The sequence below is a fragment of the Sander vitreus genome, chromosome 6, assembly GCF_031162955.1.
Source record: "Sander vitreus isolate 19-12246 chromosome 6, sanVit1, whole genome shotgun sequence".
Lineage (NCBI taxonomy): Eukaryota > Metazoa > Chordata > Actinopteri > Perciformes > Percidae > Sander > Sander vitreus.
The window spans coordinates 22296670-22321156 of record NC_135860.1 but is presented as its reverse complement, the minus strand read 5'-3'; the positions used below and the strand labels follow the sequence as shown (position 1 = coordinate 22321156).

At 40.0% G+C, this 24487-nt stretch overlaps 1 protein-coding gene across 1 annotated transcript in view; it reads left to right on the top strand.

The window, feature by feature from the left end:
* The first annotated feature begins 16731 nt into the window (after window positions 1–16731).
* Window positions 16732–24487, top strand: part of LOC144519920 (CUB and sushi domain-containing protein 3-like) — a 262641-nt gene continuing 254885 nt past the window's right edge. The window contains exon 1 of the mRNA XM_078253451.1: window positions 16732–16909. Within this exon, the coding sequence (XP_078109577.1) occupies window positions 16732–16909 (178 nt within the window). The remainder of the gene's footprint in view (window positions 16910–24487) is intronic.

Genomic DNA, 24487 nt, shown 5'->3' with positions numbered 1-24487 from the left:
CCAACCTGGCTCTTATTTCTTTAAATGCTCAGCAGGCCTTTGACCAAATAGAGTGGAGATACATGTTTGATAATCCTAAAAAAAATGTGGCTTTGGTGAAAATGTCATGACTCTGTTAAGAATGCTTTATGCTTGTCCCAAATCCTCTGTTTGGACTAATCATGATAGGTCTCTTGCTGCTCTGCGGAACTAGACCGAGTTGCTGCCTCTCCCCTACGCTCATTGCTCTAGCTCTCTAACCTTATTTCTGTCATTTCAGAAATGTATGTCATTTCTATTAGTCATCTGACCATTGGCCTGTACGTGGATGATGTGATCCTGACTCTGTCAGACTAAAGGACATTACTGTCTCCTCTACTTAATCTAATGAACAACTTTGGGCAGCTTTCCAGGTTTACAATCAACTAGGAAAAAGTTTGTTCGTACCTCTGTCTGATGGCCTCGATTCTAGCTTTCTTGATAATCCACCCTCCACTGATCTCTGGATTAATATTGCCAAATATTATATCCCCCCTCTTTTTGTAATAGGGCATGTTAATATTATTAACAAGGTAACACTTTATAAATGTATTTATCTTTTCCAAAACATACCCATTTGTCTCATGTCCTCCTTATTTAAGACAATATACCCCATTATTATGCCCTTTATTAACAAGCCGCAGTTACAGAAGACAACGGCTGAAGGTAGCCTGGGCCTTCCTCTCTTCCAACATTATTATTGGCCCTTTAATGCCAGAGCATGGGTTTTCTGGAATCATGTTCCAGCTGTAGGTGTGCAGAGGAGCACCCTCCGTCCAAGATGGCCTGAGATTGAGTTTTGTAATGCCCCGTCCCCTATTGGAGCCTCGGCGTGCTGAGTCCATTTATGCTCCTATATGTCAGAACCCCTGCTCTAAAACAGGCTTGATGGATGTTTTTTTCACATTGGTCAGATGTCTACTTTCCACTATAAAGGATCTCTACATTTTGCATGTTTCACTCAACTTCAGGTGATATTTGATCTCCCTCTTGGTCACTTTTTTCTGTATCTGCAAATTAAAAATATTGTCAGGCAGTCTCTAGGCCATCTTTTCTGGTCTTGCCCCAAGCTCAAGAGTTTCTTGGATGATATTTGTCATTTGTACAGCGACATATCTAGCAGACAGCTAATCCCTGACAGTCTCTCAGTGATATTGGCTTGCTCCTTGACTCTACTGATTTCCTACTCTTTGACTCTTCAGTAGCATTAAACAAGCCTTCATGTTATGTCTAGTCATAGCAAAAAGGGTTAAACTGAGAGAGTGGAAATTAGTTTTCCCTCCTTGCTTTTAAAAATGGCTAAATGACATGGTTTCTTGACTATACCTTGAAGAAATTCGCTATGTTCTGTCCAATGCCCACCTCTAGTTTTCTAAGATCTGGGGACCCTTTATTGAACATATTAGAAGGGAGCGGTGTCAACCTAATTGTATTGGACTGTATTGTGTTGCATTGTGCTTTGATCCACCAGGATTTCAGGAGCTGGCAGTTTTTCGTTTTATTTTGTTCTACTCTATCAAAAAATATAATAAAGAAGCTTCACTTTTAGATGCTTTTGCTGGTGAATTGTGTATCTGGTATTTACACTGGACACTAATAATCTCAAACAATTTATACATGACAAGAGTGGCATATTTCAAAGGTGCAGGTGCACAGCTTAACCTGAACAGATGTCAATCAGAATATGTCTGATAACTGTGCATGTATGTAAATGTAGCCACAGAAAGTGTAATTGGTTCAGGTCTAAATATTAAATATTCATACACTTAACATGCTGCAGTGCAATGTGAGTGCATGTAGTGATCCATGGTGCTCCAGGAATTATTTTGTTAAATCAAGTTTATTTCTATAGTACCAGCCCTTTCATTACAAAGCAATACATGAAACAACTGTTAAAAATTACATCTGCAGCCCTTATTGAAAACAAGGAAAACTAATCTGGAAGAAAAGTAGGAATCTTAAAAGTCAAATACAGGGGCCCTCCTTTTAGGGAGGACAGATGTGTGCAGAGAATAGGCAAATATTAAATGTTTATTAGAAAGTGCAGCATAAAGAAATCACACAGGGTAACCTTCCACTAAAGCCAGCTTCAAGGTCAATGTGTGACCATGATGAACACAACAAAGCAAGTTAGCCAAAAAGAGGGGGGCAAATTTAAACAGGCTGACATGGAGGCCAAAACTAGAAATGTCAGGTGCCTTTGTGTTTTTATAATAGATTGAGAGCTTCAATTAAATAAGATAAATACAATTGGTAAAATACCTAAAGTAAAAAATACTTACTGAAGCGGTATAGTGTATCCCAAAGCAAGCCTTGTGTGGCTCAAGATTCATAAATCATACACTGTCCTTCACAGTCTTCTTATTTTGACATATAACACCTGCTGTTGCAGGGTTATAATGACTGTCATGATCACAACAGACAGCAACTATCATAACTGTTGTTCATTATTAATCTTTGAAATTGTAGTTTGGCAAAAACAAAGTCCAAGCAAATTCCATCTGTGAAAAAATCAGGCTCTTAAAGCATGTGGCGATGTAGGCTGTGGGGAACAGTAACATGCGTCCTTATGTTTAGACCATATAGGTCTAGTTACCTCCCACTCACTCAGAAGGGTGAGTGGGAGGTTTTCAGCTCCTAAAGGAGGACCACGTAATTGATAACTTTTAAACTTTGTTCCTTAAAAATCCACATTCATAATAAATAATAATAAACTGACTGGTGAGCTACAGACAAAACAAATTAAACATTATTTATAACTACAGTATAGAAATTACACTTTAAAATTATTACTAATAACAATTAATACTATATTTGAGCGCATCTATTTAGCACCAACTTGACTGAATTACAAAGCCATTTATGTCCTTCGTCCTTGTTCATACATTCTGCTCTAAGCTTTTACATCCAATTTCAACCCTGATGATTATTATGTAGTAGATACTAATAGAATAATGGTGGAAGAATAGGAGCGTGCAGAGGTAATTAGAAAGCAGTGGGTCATCTCGTTTGCCCAGAGGAGGATGCAGAGGAAATTACCTGTTCCACAGACAGAAAAGGCCGGAGGAGGGAAGAAGAAGAAGAAGAAGAAGAAGAAGAAGAAGAAGAAGAAGAAGAAGAAGAAGAAGAAGAAAGAGAGAGTTGATTGAGAGAATAAGATATAAATGTGGGGGAGATGAAAGTAAGGAAGAGAAAGAGAGAGGAACAGGGAGAGACTCAAGAATTCTGGTGTTGAGCTCTTTCCTCCAGGGTGGAGAGGAAAGGGAGAGAGAGCAGAATGGCTAACCCCTACTCTGCTGCCTTAAATGCTGTTCACCCATTCCTCTGCATGACTGATTATAATCAAAGAAAGAATAACACATGGATCTCCACTCATTCACTCATCAATAAAGTTGAAGTTGAAGTAATTGTGGATGGTAGTGAAACAGCTCCAAGTCACCAATCACCACTAAATATAACTATCACATAAAAAATACATTCAGCTTTCTCTTTGTTAAGTCTAATGGGCAGTGGCATTATAAGTCACAGTTTGACTGTCTGCAGCGCATGAAATATATGAATAAGTATGTTGAACAAAAACTAATAGAGGGTATCAATCAAGCAGAATATTTAAATGCCAACACAGGCCCAAACGGGCAAAAGTGGTTGGACCACAGGGTGAGGTCTAGCTCACCCTATTCAGATCTGGAAAAACGTTATTGTCCATTTGTTGTCCATAGAAAATTGTGTTTGATTTGGCTCACAGTATCTCAAAACCCCAGCAAGAAGAATTAAAACTTAGTAGTAGACTTTAAACACACATAGGGGTATCATTACAATTAAGAATTATAGCACTATTATGATTATAAGATTAAAATCCTTTTAAATATGAATTTTATGGTATTGTACATGCTGGCTCACTGTCACCCTGTCATGGCGTACTAGGCTACACTAGGACAGAGCCATTGTTAATGTTATTAGTAACACCTGTGCCTTTCCTACAAAAAACTGTCAAAATGTGTTCTGTGGGAAAGGACATTTAGTTGGGAAGCTATTCCACTGACCTACAGGTGTTGGTAAAGTGCCGAGATATGCAGCAATGTTCCAGCAAAAACAAGGAAGGACTAGCTAGTAAACATGGATGTAAACAATACTGAATTTAAAATGCTTGAGAAAATTCACTTTGCTAATATTTTCTGAGGAAGGAAATGTATTAAAAACATTTGTTAGAGCCCAAGGATACCCAAAATGAGTTTGGGTGAGTAACACACCGTGTAAACACTTAAAACGGAAAACTCCACAGGACACAATAAAAGTGATCTAGGCAACTTCAAACCATTCCTCTCAGTAAGAAACAGACCCTGATTAACCCTGCTGATTTAAGAATTCAGACTGCCGGTCCTGCATTATGCATTATAACATCAGTAACGTGCCAGCTGCTGGATCCCCCACCACCACCACTTCAACCCTTTACTGAGGTCACAGCTTGGCCCTGAAGACCATCGCACCTAATTCCACGGTAACTACACCATTTGTTCCCTCTGCCCAGTACCTACACATGACTTCCAGTTCCCTCGTCTTGTCTCACTTCATCGCCACATGCATCAACAAATCTTTACAGACAGGAGAGGTGCCCGCTGCCTTTAAGATAGCAGCTCTGAGTTCAATCCTGGGGAAATCTAACCTCAATCAAGGCTCTTGCTCAAACTACATGAACCCATCCTCAAACCAGCTGTGTTCCACCAAAATGTTACAACATGCTGCTTCAGTCATAGCTGTCCAAAAATTAGCTTGATAAAACATTTAAGTTGTTATCAATTCAAAGCAGCACAGAAATGGTCTTGAATTAAGCTTTTCCATGACTGACTAATATCAACCAACTCAGCGTTAAGTCTATTTTTCATTTTATTACAGACCACAATATTTTCCTCAATCAATGAGTCCTGAAATGGTTTTCACTCTTCTCCAACAGGCACTGATACGTATGTCTTATTTGTAGCAATATGTCGGCGTGAAAGTTTTACCGTAGCAGTCTTCCAATCCTACAACAATCTAACAAGTTGTGAATTTCACAGATAGGCCAGTGTAGGATTTAAGATGCTGCGGTAATGAATGTGAGGTGTAAGTATTGAGTCGTGTTTCTATGAGAAGAAAAAATTATTTAGAAACGTTTTGTCTCACTTCAGGTTTATGTGCACACTACTTTGTACAAATATAAATTATTTTGTAAACATGCCCAGATGTTTTGCCACAGTTATAGATTTTAGATATGGATTTTAAAACTAAAATAAATTCATAACTGACAGGATTTACTGGTTGAATTTTGTAGTTCAAGTGAAGCTAGAGAATAAAACAGAGATGTGTAGCGGTAAACTTGCTGCATGGCATATGTAACGATAAATAATGACTCAAAATGATGCATCATAAACATATGAATTGGTAAAAAAGGTGAGGGAGAGTGGTTGCCCTCAACTCCAGATATCAGAAACATTTAGTTTTATATGAAATAACAGAATTTAACATTCAATTCACCTCAGGGCACCACCCTCTTTGGAGGGAAATTTGATAGCCAATTAATAAATGTAGTCCCATTATTTGAAAGCTGCTATGGAGTTCTTGGCCCAGTTGATCTAATATTTCATACACACACATATCACAGGATCGAGTTCTTTATAAATGGAATGTTTATTCTACTACTATCTTCAAAGCTAAACTACTAAACAGAAACATTTATGAATAAATTAGGAAGAATAATAGATTTTGGCATTTTCAGACATTGTCGGCATCCACGTGGCGATTCGGCTTGAATCAATCTCCTCCATCTGTCTCTCTCTCTCAGTAGGCAGCTGGATCATCTTTTCATCCCCCTTTGGCTGGGGCGGGTCATTGTGACATCTTTGCCAGATTCAGATGGTCTTTCTTTCCGAGTATTTCTCTTCCAAAGTGGCTTTCTTTCAAAGTTCCTTGATTCAGCCTTCAGCACAATTGTGCAGCACGGGAATGCAGCAGAATTGCGGGCAGCATTCCACCACAGTCGACATACCAGGCCGTTTTATAGGCAGCTCAAGGCTTCAGCAGATTCCATTCCATTGAGCAACAAGGACAAAGAGCAAGAGGAAGAGCAGAGAGTGATCTGTGGGTTGCTTGTAGTTTTACAGTCTTCTGACAGGCATCAGATAACACTGGCTGACCACTCCCGTCGGTAGTAGAACTCTCAGGTTTGATTCTTTCCTCTTTATAGAATTAGCATTAATATTGTTTACTTTACATATCTTAAGTATTACATATTTAAAAGTTGGGCTCTCTCACATGTAGAACTGTACCAAACACTTGATATCCACAGTATCAGTATCAATACTCTTTAGTGATCTTCAGGAATCCAGAGGAAAGGGAGGAAAGGGAGGAAGGAGCGGCATCCCCCATCTTCAGTATCTGCTACAAAATCAGCATGTTAGTGCCAAGTAGTTCAGCATAACATAGCAATTAAAGTACATTTTATTTTTGAGTAATACATCATTTTCTTGTGATCCTTTATTCACAGTGTGTGTGTGTCTGTGTGTGATTTTGAAAGCGCATGGCCAAAGGAAGGCAGGATATTGGCCACACAGAGGAGGTCATAAATTGTCAGATGGTACTTTAGTATTCCTTCTTAGTTCCTGCTGGTTTGTCCTATACATAGATCAGAATAATATACTGAAGTCCACGTTCTCCACACTACAGATGGAACACAATTTCATATGATCCACATCTCAAAAACCTCTGTCTTTGTTCTCTTCTTTACCTGAGAAACTTGTCAATATCCAACATCCTTGGACATTTTCATTTTGTAACTCAAATACTCCTTCAAAACTGCTGTTGAAGAGAGAAAGGTTATTGTGATGTTTTTTTCATGTGCCATCTTAGATTCTTTGAAAAACTGTCATTTGACTCAGACAGTCAATTCATTTTTTTACAGTTGGTGACATTCCAGCAATGGCTTGTTGGTAGGAGTCGTGAGGGAGGTTCAGTTTCTTTGTTATACAATATATATTCACAGTGATGGCGCTATGAAGAAGAAATTCAAAAGGAAGCTAAAGGAACTGTGGCACTGGAGATATTTAGGCCGGCGCAGACACTGAGGAGCAAAACCAGAGACAAAATAGTCAGGAAAACAATGAATACAGGAAAGCAAAAGATATGAGGAGACACAAAAACAGACACTACTTCTTACTTTCTTTCTGTGAGATTTGAGGGAATCTTGTATGCAGCACAACAGAATCCAAAAGCCTAAAACCAAGGCAGCCTAGAGTGATCATAAACAGAGGTTAAGCTAAATTAGGGCAACAACGGAGGGTTGTGTGGATAGGAAAGAGATCCAAATGTAAGTGGGAATTTTCCTAAAGCTGCTACAGGGATGTATTTTTCTAGTTTAAGAACAGTGTTTGAAACCCATTCCAGTCACTGAGCACCACAGGCTGGAAAACAAGCCTGAAATTCAGCAAATTCATCTGCAAAACCTATTCTGTGTATGCTGCGTCATGCCTTTCACGTATCCAATCAGGCATGAATATTTGGTTCACAATCTCACTTTCTTTCCCACTCACACCGGTAAATGCTCTCCTTGGTTTCTTCTTTTTAGATAAATGTAGCAAGTTTTCCTGTTTTCAAATACGTTATTTCTCTGTTTAAGTAATCTCATACTATGTGTGCTCTCAGAAATGTGACATTTTACTTCCTTTAATGTATAAAATGTTAGTTTGAAAAGTTTGTCCTGATTTGGTCCTGCAAGTAAAGCACCTATTCATATGTAACTGAAAAGAGTTACGAAGTGGAAAGTTTCCTCTTTTGACTCTTAAACACAGACAAAGATGAAATCCAAAACAATTATATCATGCAGCTCCACACGTTTTTATTCAACAAACACAACAAGTCTAATTGGCCTTTAAAAGGGCAATCACAGTGGAAGCATGGATATCGGGTCATGATTGCTGCAATTTGGTAGGTAGTCAAAGAAAAAATGAAAATGCACACATCTCAACGCATCCAGTTGAATTGCATTGCAATGGAATTCGATCACACTCCACAATCAATGTCAACTCTATTTTAATACAACCAAAAACAATCCTAGCAGCACACTGTAGCTATATCTTCTATTGATTGTGTTTGTGTTTGTGTGCAGTTAATCTTACAAAGGGGGCCAAAATAATGTTCTTAGACAAAAGGAGATTTTACAAATTTCCCATTAGGGAAATGAGTGATAAAGAATGTCTCGCACTGCGGGCTGAAAACTTGTCTTACCTTCCTTCCTGAATCATATCCTCTCTCCTCTACTGACTATAATTGCTCTCTCAAAATATCTCCTCTGTCTTTCTTTCCGGGACTTATTCTATTTCTTTTCCTACCATTTCATGCATGCAAACAGTATCATTTTATCATTTCATGGGTTTTGTTTGAACCAAGAGGGCCCAACCTTTGCACTCCTTAAACTTGATTGCGTTCTCTTAATTTGGTTATCTTCACTGGGATCTTCAACCTGGGTTACAAAAATAATTTAAACACTGCCATGTAAAATGCTAATGTAAGGCTTCAAATCCAAAACAATGTCTTTGAAACACAATTTCCCAGTACAGCACACAAACAGGTGTTAATGTTCAAAGCCATATGGGGAGAGCAGAGTAAATGGATCCACTTTTCACATTTGATGCTAGTACAGCAAAATAAAATTGCTGTATTGCTGTATATATTGAGGTTGCTCGGCATCCAGGGAAACTAACACAAAAAACATACACTGAAGTAATTTGAGAAGTATGGCCAATGTTTATGAGGCAACATACATCTTATGGAAGTAACATGTAAGACAAGACAAGATTTGTGCATCTATTTCTTTATGCAGTATACTGCATAAAGAAATAGATGCACAAATCTTTTTTGGTCTTTTGGCGATTTCACCAGATCATGTTCATCTGCCATCTGTTTTAAGTTGATGATTTGTATATTTGCAAAATGTCCCAGTTTTAGTTTCTAAATTTACCTAACTTTCACCTACATAATCTACTGGAAAACAAGAGACAGCTTGACTCAACAGGTTTGTGTTGTGGACATTATATGTAGCCTACGTAATATGTATCTGATGCTAGATCAGGGAGACTGATTCCTCGCCTCTGATCAAATCATCATACATCTGTTCTACGACATCTAAAAATCCCACTTGAGCAAACATTTGTGATCTTAAATTCATTATGTTAGAATATGGATGTGATTACATAACATTAGAAACTGCTTCATGCAGCAAATCTGCTCCAGAATGAGTTAATGAATTCATATTGAATATAATACTTTAGTCTCACATGTATCTCAATTCCATTTCAATGCATTATTATGCTCTTTATCTTTGGACAACATCTGACAAAGCAAATTATCTGACCTACAGTAACCTGGCTCTTTTACCTCCTTCTCTATGTGCTTTTTTTTTATCAGAGATACAGGAAATGGATTAAATTTGTGATCACATAAATGTCTGTTTAGATATAAGTGGTGAGTCATCTAACCCACCAGCTCAACCTACCCATGTTCAGCTCTGCTCAGCTCCTACGGAATCCTCTGGACAAACCGGGCTTCATTTTCAATAGAAAAACTGACGTGTCCCTTTTTTGTAGCATTTTATTATTTTTTTCTTTTACCCACCTTTTCAAACTTTTCAATTAAATATAAATTAAAGTTGTCCATACATTAATAATTTGAAGGAGCACTGTGCGCTGCCAAAGATAATTTGTGTGCAACAGCCCTGGGGAGAGAGGGTTCAAAGTCATACTGTAGGCTACATAGAAGATTATAAAATCCTAACTTGCCCGACTACCATATTAACCCTCTTCTTGACCACTTCATAAATTTGTTACCAATGGATATGTACACTTTTAATTTCATCTAATGAAAAAATATGGTAGGCAGAGTTATTCATGTTCAAAATAAGCTGATGCAATAACAAACCATCTTTCTTGCTGAAGGCAATAAACAAATATTTATGGTGTCATTTAACTGAGCAATTGATTATTTTCATTCCTGCTTGAGAATGCACACTAGCTAAGTCACGGTGAAGATTGGTAAGATGAAGGCAATGACAGGCGAGGGATGGAATAAGCTCAGGAGCAATATACTAGTGAGTAGACTGTATACAAAGCAGCACCAAGATACCCTTGAAACAGGAAGTGGTTGGAGCCTAAAGCCTCGGGTATGTCATTGACCTGCATGGAATGTAGTGAGTTGCTCCGACAGACATATGCATTTCACCTTGGGAGCAACACTAAGTGTTATAGGACTTGCTAAGCTGCTTAGCTGGGTACTTGATTTGCCTCAGCCTTGCACCATGCTCTGCAGAAAGTATTGCTAGCTCAAAAATATAAAATCAGTAATCTGCCTTTTTACACATGACTCCTGCGTGCTCATGCACACAGCACATAATGTTCTACATTCTGTAAAGTGATGGTCTAAAATGATTGATTTCTGGTTGGCAGTGAAATACTGACAACATGTAAAAAATAATGTAGCTTTCAGTCACTTTGAAAGAAGTATGATGTAACAGAATGTGGTAGTTGTGCTGAAGAGACACAGACGCTATTTTAAGCTAATTCAAATGGGTAATTTTCTCCTCTGTGGGGATGAGAAGGAAAAATGCATTAAAACAACTCTGCTTAATTTGTACAGTTGATGTATAAATTGCCCATCTTTACTTCCTCAAAAGGTTGAGCGCAGTGTAGCATTGTTGTGAAGATGCTATTTAACCATAGCAACACTTTATTCAGTGTAGGTAAATCTGGTATTTCACAGTGTGATTAGCCTTGGCTGTCATGAATACCAGATTATTTTGTGGACTGTCAGAAAACCTCTCACTCAATAACCCCAGCACATTTTAATACCACCAGCCCATTAACAAGTCTCTACTCCACACTTACAATCAAACACTTTTTCTTCTCTAACAAAAAAAGGTGTTTAACTAGTTTTTTTCCCCCTCAGTGGAGTGAATCAAAAAGCTAGTGTTGGCTTTTTTTCTCCTCCTCTCTCAATCAGCAATTCTTCCCTTTGATCTTTTATTCATATGATTAAGTCTGTGTATCACCAGACTGTTCATTCTACATTTCAGTATATGATGAGACCATCTTTGAAGTTGGGCATGCTGCAGTGGATTCACTTTGGCAAACAACTGTTTTTTTTCCAACACCAATTATTGTTGGAATTGAAACACTTTCCATCTGGTTAATTATTCCATTTTAAATTGTTTGACCTTAAGTGTAAATATACACAACACAGTTTCCTGTTTTGTTTATGGAGCATTCACTGAAATATTTTCCATCGTAAATGAAAAAAAATACTGAAACAGTTCCAAGCTTACCGGCCCATATACTAAATATGGTTTGTGATACCCAAAATGATTTCCATGAACATATTTATTTGGTTTCCAGTTATTCACTATCCATTACATTGTCCTTGTTGTTCTGGCTTCTGTGCTCCTCAAATCTTTTTTTTTGCTTGTTATTATTTGTCTCTTCTTCTTTTTGTTCAGTGCCAACCACCTCCATTCATCCTCACTCTGCCCTTCCTTTGCCTGTTTTTCCTTCCCTGTCTTCCTCTCACTTACATCTGTTTTCTATCCCTCACCTTTATGTTTGCCATCATCCCTCAATTAATACCTTTAACCCTTTTCTCTTAACACATTGTTCTCCCCCCTTTCTTTCCCTCCTCTCCCTGCATCTACTATTTCAGACTCAGAAGATAAAAGGTTTAAGAATGTTTAATGTCAGATGTGGGAACAAAGCACAGTCAGCAAGGGTCTGATAGAAACCTATATAGAACCTAAGGAATAAAAGATAGCTGAGTGTGGTGAACATGTAGTAATAAGGTAAAGGTGGTGAGACTTAAGAAAGAGGAGAGTGAGGTGAAACAAAGAAAGTGTATGTATGCATGTGTAAGCAATGGATCATGTGGGGGAAAGACAAAGAATTGTGTGATTCATATTTTATAAAGCTTTTCTTAGACTAAAAATGGATTAAAAAAAATGGTTTTGATCTTTTCGATGTCTCTTTTTATCCATATTTATTCAGACTGAACCATTTGCCATGACTTATAGCTCAGAGTGTTACCCTGAGCTAAAGCGCTAGTATCGCGCTGACGATGATCTTACCTGGCATGCCAGTGATACAGTCAATGCATGTTTTTGTCAGTATACATCGTCATGTAACCTGCTACAGGATGAGGTGTGAGGGTGTGCTTTTGTGAAATTGTAAGATCAATGTTACCTCCGCTAATGATTCTGAAAAAAAAGAAAAGCACTTCTCTGTTTCAAACCCCACCTCTAAAAGTTTTTCTCTTTCAAATCGTTATTCACTGACGGGCCATCATCTCCAAGCACTGGAATGAACCAGATTACCCACGCTAGCATGGTGGCTGAATTTATTAGAAAATAAAATGCTGCACTCAGTAGTACTCACATGTAGACACAAGCATGAACAAAAACCTACAATAGTAAATGGACATTTGTTTGGACTCCATCTTTTTATGCCCCTAATACCCTTCATCACACATTAGTCCACTCACGTGCACAGACATCTCCCTTCTACTTTTTTTCACCTGCACACACACCTTCCCAGTGCCCCGTGGGTGCTCTAAGTAGCAGACCCAGAACAATGGAGCAGCAGAACCCAGCAGTGGATTAGTGGCAGTATGTGAGCGAGGCCAGATCTAGACATATTCCTCTGGGGAAGTCAAGCCAGTTAATCCGACCCCAGTGCTTACTCTATCAACCCCCCACCAGCTTCACTTTGCCCCTGCACACAAACAGACAAACACCAAATATAACCCAGGCGTGAAGATTTCAACTTATATGTATGCTGAGGTGTACGGCATCACTGCACATGTACACGCCAACAGGCATACACCCAAAGAAAATGTAACCCAGACGTGAAGATATTATCAAGTTAGATGTATGCCGAGGCGTACGGCATGCAGCTACATGAAACAGACATACACACACATTTTAGTGTATATCCCTTAAAGGTACACATGTTACAAATACACAAATAGTCTGACACTTTTATTCACACATGTGCATGCACTCGTGCATACTATAGACATATAGAGTATGCATACACACATTCACAGACACCTGTCTAAACCCCCCTCGGAGAAAACAGGAGACCTTTGGCCCCTGTGTGACGCAAAAACCTTCCCAGGCATCAGTTCACGAACATGGTCACTGATAATCCGAACATGTTGTCCCAGATTCACAAGTACAACAGCCTGAGTCCCTTAGAGGAAAACTGCAGAAGAGCTGCTGCAGTCACTCTAGCAATCTGACTGGCTGTTTCGTTGGCTGGCTGATAACCTGGCTGGTTAGCCGACTGGTTCTGTTCTTTTTGATGCAGTGGCTAACATAAAAAAGTACATTCAACACACAAATTCCTTTCAAGGATGAGCTAAAGCGTGGAAATGTTTGAATGCTCAACCATGCTCTCTCACATATGCAAGAGTGTATATGTTCAATTTGGCATGTATGAACTGTAACATAGATGTGGAGACACACACACACACACACACACACACACACACACACACACACACACACACACACACACACACACACAGATGCACACAAAACAGCAGGAGGATCAGGAAAGAGGCAGTCTGATTGCTCATCAAGCAGCAACCGAGAGCTGGCGAGAGGCATCAACACAACTGAAGCCCACTCTCCTGGGTCCACCTGTCGATTACAGTGGTTAAGACAAGCTGCCTGGTGCCTCAATGCATTCCCAGCAGCCTCCACTGGGCCTGTAGACACCTGAAGAATGCTGATGCCAGGAGGGAATGAGAGACCTTCCACTTCACACTGGCAGATATGCAGTGGTTTGCCTCTGCTGCATAAACCATTCAGATAAACAACTCCACAGAGAAATGGAGCGAGGATACAAATGTATCGCTCATGTGGCAGCGATTCAGTTTGTAAGGATAGAATGAGGTAGATTAATATCGAGCTGTCCACAGAAACATGTAAAATGAGACTTTTACAAAGCACTACAATACATTGCATTGAGCTGGCAAAGACACAATAAATACAGAATAAAATGTAATTCACAAAATACAAAGCCCATAAAGTGCCACAGCATTTTACAGCACAAAAAAAAAACGAGAAAAAAAAAACCTCAAGGCATTACGATTATAAATGTGATATGTATCACCATTTGGCCTCCAAAGTTAAATTATGTTTTCTGAATATTTGGCCAAAGGACAACAATCCCATTGCCCTCTGCTGCCTTATAATTAGACGAGATTAGAGCAGGATCAAGATGTTTTCTCCCATTTATCCTCCCATGGGAGAGCAGCGGTATGGGTGGGAGGTTTACCCTGCCTAGCCAACTAACCTTGGACACAGAACAGAAACATGTAAAAAGATGATAATCCAGACAGCAGATTTGCACTTGGGTGGAAATGTAGGTGAGGGGCAAAGGGTCTGTTTTCTTATCCAATCTGTCAATTATTAAGTTTGAAATGCAAGTATGAATAAATGAATAGTGCATTATTCTGAGGCACAATATTTGCTGTTGGGGAATGAGATAATGAAAGCATAAGCCAGTTTTCTTACAAACGTGGCCACAATTACAAGCAGATGCTCTAGTTTCAAGGTTTTAAGGCTTTGGTTTCAGCACCAAGGACAGCTCTCATACTGTAAATTACTGAGAAGCCTCTTTTTGGCTTCCCCTCAGATCCACAGAGAGGCTCAGGGTTTTGTTAGGTTTCCTTATAAACTCACCCTGCTGACTTCACCCTAATAAATCTTGCCAATACTAGGGCACAGGATATTGATTTCTATGGAGGGCATTGCAGCGACAATTATTAAGTGGGCAATATTCAAACCAGAAGCCATGCGCATAATTGATTTAAACCTCACCTGATATCCAAGCTCTTTCCAAAGCTGCTGCTCTCAGAAAATAGAAACTTTAGTTTAGATTAAATTAGAATCTATAGAAAATGTTGATGAAAAAAGGGAACTAAAGCCATACGCATTAGAATCAACTGACGAAACCCTATCTGAATTAGAGTTTAGATTCTCGGCCCCAGCCCGAGCCCGACCTGAGCCCGGCCCGGGCCATTATTTTCCGCCACTATCCTCGGGCCGGGCCGGGCCCTTGATCAAGCATTTGTGTTGTTTGTAATCATGACTTTATTAGCCTAATTGGGTGGGCAGAAAGCTATGCCATAATCAGAAATATTATCTATAGGCCCTATAGGCTATATTTAGGCCAAAGTAACAAATGTGTCCAAAAAGTTACACAAGTTGGACTACAGTTACAAAATGCAACACATGTCATGCGCGGAGTCTCCTCCTCTTGCACACGTCACACCGGGGCTGCTGGGCTGTATGGTGGAGCTTAAGTGCAACATGGAGCTTGAGGATGTAAAGAAAAAAAGAAAAACAGGAGACTTACCTTTGAGCAAGTTTGGAGGAAAGTCGGAAGTATGGAACCATTTTAAACAAGTCGTGGGCAGTGACAACATATGTGTCGGCTTTGTCGAGTGCATTAAGCACTCAAATGCGTTGAGTTCAAACAACTCTGAATTGTAGTTGAGAACGTCAGTTATAACGGCCCACGTATTAAAAAAAGTGTCGGGTTGAAATCGGGCTCGGGCTCATAATTCCAGTTAATGTGTCGGGCCGGGCCGGTCTCGGACACAACGTGCACGGGCTCGGGTTGGGTCGGCCTTGGTTTTTTGGGCCAGATCTAAGCTCTAATCTGAATGTGTTACAGACCAAATGATGTTCATTCTGTGTGCAACCACGGCCTCTCACTACACTGCTCCCCTTTTCCTCTCCGTTTCAAAGTAAAGGTCGGTGACTCTTCGAAAGCTAGATGGCAGAAGAGCCCCACTGCAGCTGAGCTGCGCTTTGCGCCGTCATCATCCCATCTTTGCATTGCAAATTGCCCAGTCCCATCACTCCCAATAACAGCTCCGCTCGATCTCCAAAATGAAGATCAGAGTTATGGTGGGATTGCCTACCAGGCGGATTTCTTTCATCAGCTTTCGGGACGGGATGATGCCTGTCTGACTCCCACCTATAGCACCCTCACCCCCACCCTCTCCCCTCACACACACACACACACACACACACACACACACACACACACACACACACACACACACACACACACACACACACATAAACCACATGCTGTCTTAAGAGAGGAGTTCTTTTATTTCTCAGAATTTACATTCTTCCCACAAAGACGTGCCACCTCACTGTTCCCACTTCATGATTTGTTAGCCACACATCAACCACGACATACTTAACACAGGACGCTCTCTCTCTCTCTCTCACGACACCATCACCCCCTCCCCGCCACCTTTTCTCTCTCACTCTGCGTGGCTCAATCGCCGATCGATAAAGGCAGCATTCAAATTGTAGGCTAGACTCACCTCCGTCCTCCGCCGGTTCATAGGGATTCAAAAGGAAATCTGTTAAACAGCACATGCAAGAGCGCACCACCAGAGATGCTCACACTTGATGCCCCTCTCAGCAGAGATGGTTGAGCCCTCGTCCTGGTTGCTGTGGTCCTATCCTAAAATTCAGGCTTGCTCACTTCTCTCTTATCAGCTGACATAGCGCGGCGGGTGGTTCTGCCTGATTTTCCTCTGAGAAGGGAAAGGGGATCTACTTTAACCCAACATAAAGAAAACACAGGCTATAGGTTACATGTGTTAGTTGTGAACATGAAGGGGATTTACAGAGACGGATACTACGGCGGATCTATTGAACTACGGAACGTTTTCAACAGGAGATGCATTAAATGTGGCCGAGGGGACTTTGTTCAAGCCAAAACGATGAGGATTAGGACGGGAATTGTTTTTTGGAATCTCGTCTTTTCACTGATGTTCACTTGTGTGAAAGGTACGAGCCACTGCAGTAAGCCTCTGTGTTTTCTGATGCGCTTGGTGTGTCTGTGTGTGTGTGTGTGTGTGTGTGTGTGTGTGTGTGTGTGTGTGTGCGCGCTTGCGCGCGCGCGCGAGAAATCAAAAGCTTTAACCTTACAGACGTGCGCAAAATAGGCTACCACGGTTTACTGGATAGAGTTTTGAGGGACGCATTTTGCCGGTTTGGCGCTCAATGCAGGCTTTGACTGAGCCACTCAATAGATATTCTTGCGGTAGCCTACGCTTCTTCTAATAGCCTACGTGAGCTGCTTTGCTTAGTAGGCTAACTAGTGAATTGTTGAGGCGCAAGTACATGCACTGCAGATTTCCTATAGGATGTAAAAAGCTTCTTATAATGGCTATTTAGGCTCGAGCCGTCCGCCTTTTCTCTTTTCTGGGTCGAGTAAGTCATAAGTATTTATGTGGGATTTGCGTCAGGCCAATTTCTCACCAGTTTCTTTTCCAGTTACTGGAACCATTTAGGGGGCAGAGGCAATTAGTGGTGTGGAACCTATTTGTCGACTGTGTTTATCGGACTTGCCAGTGCAGGCAGGTGTAAGGTGGGCTTGTTAGTATTCTAGTGGCTCGTTCTCATGCTCTGTCCATTTGAATACTCGCTCTAGCTGGTGAGGTAACCGCTGATTCCATTTTATTTCTGATTTGCATCAGCTGCATTTATTCAGACCGATGACAATTTCAGCACTACTGAAATGTCACTTTTCGGATACAATTTAGTTTTATTCCTATTTACATGACGTAACAAGACTCAGACTTTGCACTTAAATGTCTGACCACCTCTGTTTTCTTCCCTTGTTTTTCTTACTGTTTACCACAGTAATGTGATTTATGCTATTTACATACTATAGCTTCTAAAAATCAGTCAAAGCAATTGTTGCTCATTTACCACTCTGCAATTACCATGTGATCGTCCATTGTCCACTGACATTCAAACAGCATTTAGAGAAAACAAATATAAATCGATTTGTTGCTTTCTTGCAATTTCAGTTACATGTCAAATATAAAACTGTGAGTGTGTGTGTGTGTGTGTGTGTGTGTGTGTGCGCGTGCGTGCGTGCGTGCGTGCGTGTGTGTGTGTGTGTGTGTGTGTGTGTGCATGTGCTTCTTTCTGCCTGTGTGTATCATACATTTAATGTTACACTCACTGTGGGAAATTCTCGTTTCCAACTCCAATTAAAGCCAAACTAAAAAGGCAAATCCAATTCCAACCCTCAAAATGTTTTTCTTCTGGATGTGTTTGTGTGATTGTGTGTGTATTCAGGAACATTCTGTATGTGAGTGCATGGCTGTTCATCTGTTGAATACATGTATGGCTGTGTGAGTACAGGCACTCACAGATATCAATTTACATGCAGATTGTTTACCCTGTGAGTAATTCTCATGTCTGTGTTTTGGGGGTGGATGCAATGTGCAGCATGCAGAGTAGGAGCGCCCACCAAGAATGAGCCAAGTCGAGTCGAGCAGAGTCAGGCACAGTGCTGTTTCATCACCACCCACATTGTGGCAATGTCAAACCTTGAGGCCACTGCCAATCCTCCTAGTTCTGTTAGGCTACTTATTAGGGAGCCAGCCAGCCAGGGATTGGGGAGGGAAGGAGGAAATGAGGAGGAGGAGGCCTGGGTCTTCTTTTGGAAAAGAACCGTGGAACAGCTGTTATCCCCTACTCTGACAGGTGACACAATGTTTGCAGAAGTAAAAAAGATAAAAAGTAGATCTGGCCTGTGACTCACTTCACCTGGAAAGATAATGACAATAAGAAAAGAAAAAAAGCCTCTATCTAGCAAAGTTTGTACAACATCACTTTGCTAGAGGTGCTTTTTCATATTAGATTATTTTTGAGTCAGGATCCATGTGTGTGGGTGGTGCACAGTTCTGATTATCAGTTTACAATGTTATCTTATCTGATTCTTGGCATTCCACACATATTATTAAGTGGAATTTGGTGACATTTAGCAACTTAGTTTTGTCATTAATAAAACAGCGATGCACAGTGATATTTGACCAAGAAATAATGTGTTCTCATTGCGGCAGTCCACCAGCAAACAACTAAGGATATCCACTGCAACTGTGTCACCTAATCCTCGGGGAACTTATAAAACTGTGCTTGACACAGACATACATTTAGGAAGCTAAATTTCAGGGGCTCTTTTTTTTTAAATAGAGCAAAAGACCCAGGTCAAATTCCTTTACACTGATAGTGAGCCCTTTATCATATCTTCTTTTGAGGTGCATTTCTCCTTCTTTCTCATGACAATCACACTGCATCCATCGATCGGACGATGATCAATAAAATTCACAATAATGAGAGACTCACAAACCTGAGAGTGCCCCATTCTTATGACACATGCCTGTGCAGTGGATATCATCTCATGAGAGAGCAGAGATGTTCTCCAACTATAAGTGAATAAGATCCAGATTGGAGTTATTGCCACAGCTTCCTGGCTCTGCCTTTAATATTGTTTTTGGTTACAATATTTCCATTAAAACGGTTACTTTACATTTGTAACCATATATCTTTTTTAAATGGTACTTTGCAGATCAGAATCTATTCAGTTTCTGTCTTTTGGGACTTCTTTATACAGGACAGTCCTGGTAGTGACCTCGTAAGGAAAAGCAGCAGGGGACATGATCGTCATGGGAAGGTTGGCGGGACACCACAGGAGAGGATAAACAGAACACACAGCCTGTTTCACGCACTGACATTAGCTCGTCAAATGACAGCGAACGATTAATGATAGTGAACAGGTTGTTGAAAATTGTCCATCTGTTGTGTCCCACCACTTCTGTTTCTTGTGATTACTCTGTATTTCTCAAATTTCCTTCAAACTTCCATGTTTTGTTAAATGTTTTTTAAACTCTACACCAGGCAGTCAGTAATCAGGTGGGTTCTGCACAGACAGTAATCTGGCCACTGAGCCCTTGATGAAGACTTTCTCTCAATGTGATTATGTAAACAGGTTGGAAAGGCTGCTGGGGCTAATCAGGATTACAATTTGTCTGTGTAATTACACACTATCTACAGGGAATTTGGGGTATTATCCCACTGCCCCTCATGTTCTTGAGAAGTAGAGCAGAAGTATGATGGAAAAAGGTGGACAGTCGCCAAAAGAATCACCTGAGTTCAACTGGAGCTGGAAGGAACAATATACAATTTTCCAGGATACAGGAACTTGCAACAGTAACAATTTTACTTCCTGGATTCCTAATGCCTTTTTTAGTGCTGACATCTCACTGGATAGCCCTAGTAGTGTACCAAAGTAATACTCAGTCTACCCTCTGGCCTCTCGCCCATGGCTTTAGGCCTGCGCCAGGCTCTTAGGTGTTGCTGACAGGCCCCTGCGATGGTTGGGTATAGCTTGCTGGTTCTGATTAAGTCAGTTCTTCTCAGGTATCAGTTTTAATATAAGCAGTACTCTTGGGGAGAGAGATTGGCAATATCTTGTCTTCAGGAAGAAAAATAGCTCACTGTTTGTTGGGATTAAATGTAATAGGCTGAGGAGCGGCTGCTTTCAGAGTAAAGGCTACATATTCAAGGTGGACTGGTTTCTGCACCTTAGGTGCAGATTTCAGAGGGCATGTTAGCAGATAACAATGTATGCATTTATTTAGCGCCGGAGAACCTGTCAAGTAAGAATTTTGCAATCACATTGTGGTTGGGATGTATTTATGCAATAGCTGTGTTTACTAACAGTTTAACAGCATTTAAATGCAGCAAAGCATTTATTTTAAGTGAGTTGTAACTAATAAACTAGTAGCTACATCGCTGCATATACAATATATACATACAATACATTATGTATTTCCTACATGTTCCTGAAGCACAATAATATCCATACCTTTGGATATTGTTTCCTATTAATCTAGTTAAGAATTGTATCCACAGTGTACTAGGCCAGTGGTTCCCAACCTGGGGTCCGGGGACCCCTCAGGGGAGCGGCAAAGATCACCGGGTGGGGCGCAAGGGAAATCAGCTTTTCTTAGACGTAAGTAGGGGGGGTGCCAAGAAAAAAAGGTTGGGAACCACTGTACTAGGCTATATTTCCAGTTGTATTCATTTCATAACCTGTGATCACCTGTGATCACCCTTCGTGGTAACCGCTGGTGACCACTGCTGCTCTTGTTTGTGTCTGTGGCTGGATTTTTTATATGTGACAGGAGAGCAGGTGGGGGAGAAGCATGCTCAGAGAAACAAATTGGGGTGATGTGAAGGTAATTGAGGAGGTAGACTGCTTGGTGGAGGTTGCTGTGATTCCACAGCATATTTCACAGCAATTAAAATAATAGGTGTGGATAGCGTAACAGAAACCTGTTTAGACTTTCAACTCCACCACTTTGCTATCAATGTTGAGGTGGCAGCACTGCATATTGCATAGTCCATCTTGTTAGAAAATATACCTAGACAGGTAAACCATGTGATCTTAGTTGCCTGTGAGATGCTCTCAGATCAGCAGCTTTGGAAATCCTTGATTTCTTCATAAATTCTCTATCGTGTTAATTTAACAGTTGATTTTAATGTTTTCTCGTATTTTCTGTAAGGAATGAAGTAGCAGAAATGTGATCTCTCATGCAGTGTATTTTCAACATGTGAAAAGACAAATCATTGATTCCATGCTGTGTACATTGGTCTGGCCTGTGGAGCTGCATTTATTAAAGCACTTATTAAAAACTCAAGTTAGAGCTGCAATGATTAGTCGATTAATCGATCGGTCGATCAACGGAAAGTTAAGCAGCAGCTATTTAGAATTTTGATAATCGAATAAACATTTAAGTCATTTTCAAGTAAAAATCACAAACATTTGCGGGTTTCAGCTTCTCAACGTGAATATGCGAAGCTTTTTTTTGCCATGCATGATAGGAAACTGAATATCTTTTCATTTTGGACTGTTGATTGAATAAAACAAGACTTTTGAAGAAATCATCTTGGGCTGCAGGAAATTATAACAGGCATTTTTCACAATTATTTGACATTTTGTAGACAAATGATTAATTGAGAAAATAATTGGTAGATTAATTGATAAAACAATTGTTAGCTGCAGCCCTAACTTGAGTCTTACTACTACTAATAATAATAATTGACATATCTGTTTTTATAAATTTTATTGTTTGTATGATTGTTATTTTTACACTTTAGCTGACTTTTCTGATGGTCAAGTGCCTGACAGAAGCTTCAATGTTAAGACCAGGTTATAGCTGTTAAGAGAGGAAACATGAATTTTTTACAGCCACAAACTGAATTTTATTTCTATTTGAGTATTAAAGATATGCTGCAGGCTACTGTCTGACAAAGTGTTGTTACATTTTTATCAATTCATTTATGTGACGTAACAGGTCACACAAATATTTGATGGGAAACTCCCAAAACACAAATGCCAAGAAAAAAAATCTCAAAAATCTGTAATACTCATTGCCTCCAGGAGGTGCAAAATAGCTGAATGCCTTCTTTGCCTGTGAGATTGACATGTTAACATCTGTAGGTCAACTCCTGCCACCATTACTTTTCTTTCTTAAAGGTGGAGCAAGTCAGCACATATAGAATTGCTCAAACAATTTTCTGGAGAATCTGCAGCCAGCTGAATGTTAATGAGGCACTTTGTAAGTTTGTGATTGAGTTTCAAGCGAGTTCCAAGAGGTGCTTTGCATCTAAAAAACATGTCCTCACTATGTGAACATGCTGTTAAGTGGAAGATGTTTACATGGAAATTGAAAAACAGTTGAATATTGTTTCAGCCTCTGTGGTAATCTTTAGATAGAAAAAGAGATTCTTGTTCTGCGCTTCTTTCCCTTTATTCAGGGAAAGTAAAGTGTTGATGTTATTGTTTGTTTGGAAGATTGGAGGCTAGAGAGACAGGCGTCCTATTAGATGTGTTGTTGGCTCACAGTTTTGTGTTGTACAGCAGCTCTCACAGTGGTGGCCTGGCATCAGGTGCAATACGGCTCAGTAGCACTTTGTGAAGGTATTGGTGTCTAGCCATAAAATACTGTATCTGCTGGGAAGTGGCTCAAGCACCAGCAGCATGCAGACGCTGGGAAACAGTTATTACACTTGGCTATTCAGACACACAACTTCTGTTATTTCCTTGTGCAATGGGGTGCGCTTGGTGTGTGTATTTATGCATGTGCTGGCTGTGTTTCAGGGTGGCATTGTATTTGATTTTAGTATTTCTCACCTCAGTGGTTGGCAATTTAATACCACGAAATGGAATATTTCAGAGCCCTTTTCCAAATTGCAGTGACACACTCATGAGGTAATAGTCATTCGCTAGAAAGCCTCGTTTCTGTTGTATGGAGCCCATTTCCCTTTCATCGAGCATGCAGACAAGCATAGTGCGGGGCTGCGATTATGCACAGTCTATCAGTATGAATTGTGAAGGTGCAGCACAGCCATGCAAAAAATAATCCTTCTCTTTGGGGACATCAATTTCAGATTTCTGTCTACTAAGGTTGCTGTCTAGGCCCTTGCAGTCAACATTGTTGTATTCCTGGTTGTGCTGATGAAAAATTATTTTCTCTTCCCTCGATAGTTAATGTCTGTGGCTCGAAGTACAGCTTGTAGTAGATCTAAGAGAAAAGTGCTTGGATTTCTAAAAGCAAAATTACTTCTAAATATAGCTCATAAGTGCTGCAGCATCTCTGATTTGTTGGGGCAGACCCTGAAGATTCATGATCTGAAGGGATGACAGCAGACAACCAACAAAAGTTTTTTCTACCTTGCACATTTCCTCTGATTAATGGTTATGTTCAATGTTCAACACAATCTATAATTTTAATTTCCTCTTTCTGGATTCTATTAAATCATTACTAACTACTGTTTCTCTGTAGAAGTGTGGATACTTTGCAGTGAATGAAGCCTACCAGGATGTTTGTTGACTTTTGTTTTGCTTGGTAAGGGCTCTCTCTCCAGTTGGTGTTCTGTAACCAGGCATCACTGATGAATATATCTATATTGGCTGACTCACTCTTAAGGTCAGGTGCAACTCAATGCAGTTAATACTTTAACTGTGATTGCTCGGCTTGGTGCTGTTTGTCCCGTTTGTGATAGACCATCATCATGAATAATGATGAAATGCCATCCGGAAGAAGAGGTGTCCTTGACTAAGAATACACTACAGTCAATTGTGAGGAAATTAAGTATCAAGCAGAGAGAAAGAAAATAATTCATGCCAAAAATAAATCAAGGAGAGGAGCTTGAAAGTGCATAGCTCAGTAGGGTTGTGGATATTGGGCTTAGGATTTGTTTGAAGAAAGATACTGTCATGTATGAAGGGTGAAGGCAAAACACTTCATGCATAGATCGACTGGTGGTCCAAGTGGTGCTCAAAACAATGCTCGTTTCTCTTTAAATCTCTAAAATGTTGCATTTTAGTATCGTTTTGTTATTCATGTAGTCATGTATTGATTGAAATTGCTGTGAATAGGTATGCACAGCATGATAATTTGCATTTAAGTCATACAGTTCATTTTTTTCAAATGATAGTTGCTGACCCTTGCATCCTTATACAGTCCCTATTAATTAAACATACAGAATATTTATGCTCCT